Raw genomic sequence first — 6,775 nt, 5'->3', positions numbered from 1 at the left:
TCGATAATGCCATGAAACGTTTGACTTTTTGGGATGATCTTAAATCACAGATTTAATTTATTTATCATTTGCTTTTAAAGCACTCGGTGGATCAGCCAGCACCACATTATAGAACAATAGTACTAATACCATACTGTGGCTCTAGGTCACTGAGGTCCTCCTCCAAACTTCTTTCAGACCCCAGCTCTTGACTAAGAACCAAAGTTGACAAGACTTTGCGGGGCTCATCCAGAAAGTGGCAATCATTTCTCGAGACTCACCTTTTAGTCAAGTCTGAGGTGCCTCGTAGTTTCTGTCAAGTCCATTGTGAACATGCTGCTCTTTCAGTTGTTCTATATTTTCCTATTTGTAGAATTGATTTTCTTTTAATGTTTTTTTTAATTAAAATTACTACTACTAGTCTGAAAAACAGAAAATATCCACTGAGCAGAGGTGCTCTGCAAATAGCCAGTCTGCTTCAAGTTGATAGGAAGGCAAGACAGGTAAGACGATAACCCAAATAACTCGTTACAACAAAGGTATGCAGAAAAATGTTCCGTCTTGATGAGTCTTGTTTTCTGCAGACGTCAGACGTTGGGTTAAACAACATGAGAGCACGGATAAATCCTGCCGTGTGCGAGTGTCTTGAGGATGCTGGTGGTCTAATTGTGTGGGGACATTTTTTGGCACACTCTTGGCCCTTTAGTATTGTTGCTGACTATATCCATTCCTTTATGATCACAGTTGAACCATCTCCTTTATATAAAGCACAATTTCACAAAATTCGAATAATCTCAAACTAGTTTCTTCAACGTGTTTAAAATATCGACTGTACTCAAATGGCCTCCACAGCCACCAATTTCAACCCAACAGAGGACTTTTAGGATGTGGTGGAATGAGAAATTTCCATCATGGATGTGCAGCAACTGTGTGATTTTGTCATATGACTATAAACTGAAATCTCCGAGGAATCTTTTTCCAGCTCCAGTTCTGAAGCCAAAGGAGGTCCAACCCAGTACTAGCAAGATGTACCTAATAGAGTGGCTGGTGAGTGTATATGTGACTTTGTTTTTATTTTTTAATTTGTTATGCACTCTTTGTTCTTTCTCTATATGAATAAAACATGATATACTCTGAACAGTTACCACTTGTGGTAAAAAAAGAAAGAAAATAAGGTTAATAAAATATGAACCCCCCCTAATCATTAAAGACTGGATTCACTGAGTGGCTGAGGTGTTAGACAGCGACTGCTTCAGCTCGTGTAATGTTGATCTAATATACCGATTTCTAAGAACAAACCAAAGACTAAAACAACCGTTTCCTCTTGTTTGAGCAAAAAGAATTTGGTTTATGTAGAAACAAGCAATGTTTTGCAACTGGATATTTCCCTCCTCTCCAAATGAGTTAAAGCTAAAAATAAAAAAAAAGAGAAATGAACACCCACCCCGCTGCACCCAGAATCGCCACCACCTGAAAATATTTGCAGGTTACGGACAGAAAGCAAAGGAAACCCGGGCGACAGCTCACAAGGGTGATGGGGAGGTAAGTGTACAGTACATATATATAAAATATAAAATCTGACATATATTTTATATATATATTAAATTGTGTTAGGATTCAGTATCGTTCACTACACAGCATTAAAGTGGTGTGTCTTATTATCTTTTTTCCTTAATTTTTCTTTTTTCCAACGCTATCATATAAACCAGAGGAGAGTCAAAGCAAAACAAATGAATCAACGAACAAACAAATGTGGGAATAAAATGGAAACTAAGCAACAGACGAAAGGCCTCCGCCCCGATCCGATGCCCGTTCCCCGTCCCCCTCCACCCCACAACCACCCTCCCCAGCGGGAGGGGTGAGCTAGCCCGGACGAGGTGGGACAGACCCGTCCAGCTGTACAGCGCAGTGAAACATAACTTACATATTAGCTCATTTTTACACGTACAGTCGTGATCAAGGCACAGGGATCTTCTACAAGTTTTTTTTTTTTTTTTCAATAAAGTTGTACAAAATAATACATTTTACAGTCTGTACAGGAATAATAGTCCAGCAGTAAAATAAAGACAGACGTACTTAAAGCCAGGAAGGGAGGAGGTGGGAATGGGAGAAGTGAGAGAACAAGACGAAAGGTAAAGGGTGTGGAGGTGGGTCATAGTGTGGACAAGGAGGCCTGTGAGTGCATGTGCACGGGTGTGTGTGTTAGTGTGTCCGTGTGTGCTCCCAGGTCAGAATGTCGCATCCAGCCCCGACGAGTCGTTTCTTCGACTTCGTACGTTCCTTTTGCGTCGTCATGGTTTCCTTGTTAAATAAAAATTCCACGTATTCAATAGTTGTCAAATAGCAGCAGGAGCAAAGGGGGCGAGGATGTATATATTTTATATATGTGTGTGTGTGTGTGTGTCTGTTGGAGGTTTAAATGGTGCACAAAGGCAGATCTCACACACACAGTGTACACCCACACACAACATGGGGTAAAAACGAACAAAAACTTAAAAGTTGAATTGCGTTATTACAGGAATATATAATATTTATATTTATATATTTATATATATATATATATATACATATTTATATACACACATATATAAATATCTATATATATAGCTTGGATTTTTTGCACTGCATGAAGTTCACTGGTATGCATGAGTTTATGCATTGTATGATATTCATCTTGTTTATTTCTTTTTCTTTTTTTCTGTTGTTGTTGTTGTTTTCTGCATCCCTCCTTGGTTGGATTCTTGAAGAGCCGTGTGGTCTTCTGTTAGAGTCACGCTCACGTCCGCAGGCAGCCATTAGTCAATTAGTCCATCTGTCCATCCCTGGGCACAAAACAGCCCTCCTCTGTATCATTTTGCCACCCTCGCTGTCCGCCGTTCTCTTCCTTCGTGTTCAGCACTAGGTGAATAAACTCGTCCCTCTCAGAAGGCATTATTCAATTTAGCCTCTGCCGACTTTGGAAAGCAGTAGGACTTGACTTTTGAAAGGCTCTGTGAGAGTGTATGCGTCTTACTGCTGTTTTAAAACCTATCTGAAGTCGTCTCTCATATCTGTGTGTTTGTGTACCTGTGAGCATGTGTGTTCATTTAACTGAGAGAGCGCTAAAAGGAGAGTTCGCCTACACTCAGGGATTCCAGTCCTGACCCTCTTTCCTGGGTCAAAGTGTGGCTGAGTACAGCAGTCAGTCCAGGCTGATAGTTGATGATGTGGTGTATCTGTAACAACGTTTCCTTTGTTTTGAAAAGAGTCTTTCCGCTGTTCAGCTTTTCTGCAGTTGTGTTTATCGGGAGAAGCTGTATCGGAGTGGAGGGCAGGGCAAGGCGCTCAGTTGCTTGCTCAGATGTTAGGTGAAGTTGGTGGAAGTGGATGAGTGATTGGCTAACTGGTCGGGAGGGGGTGTTTAGCTAGGTATGATGATAGGTAGTTAAGTAGGATTGGACGCCGCTGTCAATCACAAGAGCTCGTACTGCCGTAGGTGCATCCTCTGTATGATGTCGCGACAGTCATTGAAGACGCGGCGGATGTTTTCTGTGTCGACCGCACAGGTGAAGTGGGGATAACAGTAATGCCGCCCGTCTCCGCTGGCTGTGCTGATCCTCTGAGAAAAGAGACACACAAAGACTAGTTGGTACTGACGATGCCCGCAGAGTAACGCTGATCTAAACTTGTCTACCACTTTTTATTATATAGAAGGGAGGATCTGTATATTACCGTTTCTATATTATCATGTATTTTTTAAATGTAACTATTGAGCTGTCATACATTCCTAATATCCAAAGTTAAAAAAAACCTCATGGGCGACAAATCAGAGAACACTTATATATGCAGTATACTCATTAAAATAGAATTATTCTAACACCAAACTGAGGGAGAACTTTTTTCCAGTGGCAGGTATTATACTCACCCACTGATACACATGGATAGTTTGTGTATTCTGGTGTAGTGACAAAATCTACATCTCTGGGACATAAACTGTCCATCAAATGCTCAAAAACACTGAAACTATGTTCAGCTCCTTCAGCAGTGCCAGAGTAGAGAGACTGAGTGGAGTTCAAGCCAATTTGGAAATGTAAATCAGCCTCTAAAGGAATTTTGTCAGGAATATAACTCAAACATCATATTAGTCTGTTATGTCATATAAAGAAAAGAAAAAAGGGAAACTAAAGTCAAAGAGGCAAAACAGGTTTTACCTCTTTGACTTTTGTACACACCAGAAATTCATCCCGTATGAAGTACTTTGCCCTGGTAACACGGGGATCTTCACCTGGCTCCGGTATTGCTGTTGGAAGAAGAAATCTGGTCACATTCGACTCACCTTCACGCCGCAGCGTTAAATAGTCACACGGTGCAGCACTGTTACCACAGAATAAACCACATTAGAGTTAAACAGCTAAAAATGGCCAATACTTTACTTGATCTCAGGACTGTAACTACTGATTCTCACTGAGCGCGAGGAGAAAAACCTCAGCATGTTTACATATTAACATGTCAGTGCACTGCGGGCGTTAGCATGTGTGACATTTCGATGGAGCACTCAGAACTCAAACTAACCAAGAGCTCCGGCCGTGAAGTCACACGGACACACGATCTAACTGGATAACAGGAGGCCGAGCCTTCAGCTATCAGGCTGCTTTGCTGTGGAACCAGCTCCCATGGAGGACTGTGTTAGATGATCATGAACCATCCCTTTGTTATTCTGGGTCGGTTTATATGCAACATCTGCACATCATAAAGTGTACTCTCCAGTTTTTTTGTTCATGCTGAAGCCACGCTCCCGTTTCTGGATTGTTTCCCCTCTTTGAGTCTCGGTCTGCTGGTGGTCTCTCTGGAGTGCTTGCTCATAGTGAACTTTTGGATAATACAGCTTCTCCCTCCGATGTTGTACGCTCTCTAACTTGTTCCTTGAGATGAAAGTTGCTAACAGGAGCTATATAAATATTATTGTATTAAAGTGAACAGTTCTGGGGATGTTATTGTGCATCATCAGGGATAATGTTTGGGGGGAAAAAAGACTGACAGCAAGATGAAGATGAGCAGATCTAAGAGCGCCAGCCTTACCATCATCAGGCGTAGTGTAGCGTGCAAACTCTGGGAAATACTCCTCAATTTTAGATTTTCCTGCCAAAACCTTCTCAGCAAGCAGGTCCTGTTTGTTCAGGAAGAGGATTACAGAAATGGTCCGTAGCCACCTGCGGAGGGAAGTGAGCAGGTTCAGACCAAGGTTAGTTTCAGACCCAAAACGTGTTGCTGGAGAGTCACAGTTTTTCAAGTAGAAATTACATTTTAATAGACTTTGGCTGGAGAACACGGCAGTAATTTACTCTCTGGAGTTCTGGGTTAAAAAGGTCTTAGAGCTTCTGCCATAAACAGCCCATATGGAGTCAAAGGCGGACATGGTGTCTGCTCAGAGCTTTGTCCCTCTACATATACACCCTGAATCAAAAATTTCACATTTTCTTGATTTTCAGAAGAATTTTTTTAGTGCATCGTTCATGTAAACATATCACGTAAACGTATCGAGCGCTTATCTCTGAAAAGAATTGACTTCTCTTACCAAACTAGCAAAAGCAGCAGCCCCTCAGATGACAAACCTTCCCAGCTTGATTTGTGTTTTCATTTGCACAGCTAACAGAAAGCTCACGTCATGTCTCATATGTTCTTTTGATCCTATTTTATCTTTATTTTTTCCCCCGTATTTCCCTGCTGTGTGCAAGATGGCTTGTAACTAGGCATTCCTCTGAACTCAAAGTCTTAAAGTTTTATTATTGTATTGTATTGTTGTATATGACTTTCTTTTAGCCCAAACAATGGAAAACTACCAGTCACAGCAATCACATACTTCGCTCTTAAGTTGCTCTTATGTCTGGAAAGCACCTTCTACAAAGTGTCACAGCATTTAGTTTTTATAGTCTTTTTTAGCAACATTTCTTGGCTTTTATGACTCCCTTTTGTCTCCTCACCTTCAAACAAAAAACAGACAAAAACAGAAACGAAAGAAATGTGTCCAAAGAAAAATTTGTCTCTGACCTGTTGTTCCAAATGTTCTTGAAAAGATTGAGGGCTTCCTGTAGTCTGTTAGTCTGATTATCTTCTCTGATCACCATGTTGTAGCTGCTACTCGCCACCACAAAGATGATAGCTGTCACATCTGCGGCACACAACACAGAGCAGGATTAATAAAACCACTATGAATAAAAATACCCAAAAACTCTAGATACAAATTCCGGAACACTACATATATATCTGCTTTAGTAACTTTATAAACCCAATGACATGTAAAAAGCAGCAAAGTGAGTGTTAGATACTTCAGAAATCATTCAGGATCATCTCCTACCATTAAAACACTGGATCCACTTTCGCCGTTCATCCCTCTGACCTCCAACGTCGAACATACTGAGAGACAGAGGAAGTTAAAAAGTTTTATATTTACACTTTTAAAGCAGTATTAATCCTTTTATTTGACTTTCTAACTTTCGCTCTATCGCACACATCGTGATAAATAAACATTGAGGTTGCTCACTGGAAATTAACTTTGTCTATTTGAAATCTTGTCTCGAAGATCCCAGATGTCAGTACTCTGCATCTTAGCAGGTCCTGAAAAAAATAGAAGTAGGAGGGTTAAAGGAAGCACAAGTGGACAATGAAGCAAAAAAAATGGCAGTAAATGGGCAAGAAGTCGACTTTCGCGAGGAAATAAAACAAATAAAGATAACTGATGCGTGCGTCTTGAAAGTCCATCTAGGGAACAGCCTTTAAACTTAAATGCCGGGATGTGTGGCACAGTTCATATTATGCA

General features: G+C 40.8%; 1 protein-coding gene across 2 annotated transcripts in view; it reads right to left on the bottom strand.

Moving 5' to 3' along the window:
* Nucleotides 1–1,035: 1,035 nt before the first annotated feature.
* The window catches only part of LOC146517897 (guanine nucleotide-binding protein G(s) subunit alpha-like), a 54,515-nt gene continuing 48,775 nt past the window's right edge, over nucleotides 1,036–6,775 (bottom strand). For both annotated transcript variants that reach the window (XM_085160760.1, XM_085160761.1), the window contains exons 7-12: nucleotides 6,500–6,573; nucleotides 6,314–6,372; nucleotides 6,007–6,127; nucleotides 5,038–5,168; nucleotides 4,191–4,258; nucleotides 1,036–3,577 (exon numbers count right to left, since the gene is read on the bottom strand). In XM_085160760.1, the coding sequence (XP_085016886.1) occupies nucleotides 3,431–3,577; nucleotides 4,191–4,258; nucleotides 5,038–5,168; nucleotides 6,007–6,127; nucleotides 6,314–6,372; nucleotides 6,500–6,573 (600 nt within the window). In that variant the 3' untranslated portion in view covers nucleotides 1,036–3,430. The remainder of the gene's footprint in view (nucleotides 3,578–4,190; nucleotides 4,259–5,037; nucleotides 5,169–6,006; nucleotides 6,128–6,313; nucleotides 6,373–6,499; nucleotides 6,574–6,775) is intronic.

This window comes from Neolamprologus multifasciatus, chromosome 5 (genome assembly GCF_963576455.1).
Source record: "Neolamprologus multifasciatus chromosome 5, fNeoMul1.2, whole genome shotgun sequence".
NCBI lineage: Eukaryota > Metazoa > Chordata > Actinopteri > Cichliformes > Cichlidae > Neolamprologus > Neolamprologus multifasciatus.
The sequence above is the reverse complement of the archived record's forward strand: the minus strand, read 5'-3'. Positions and strand labels throughout refer to the sequence as shown.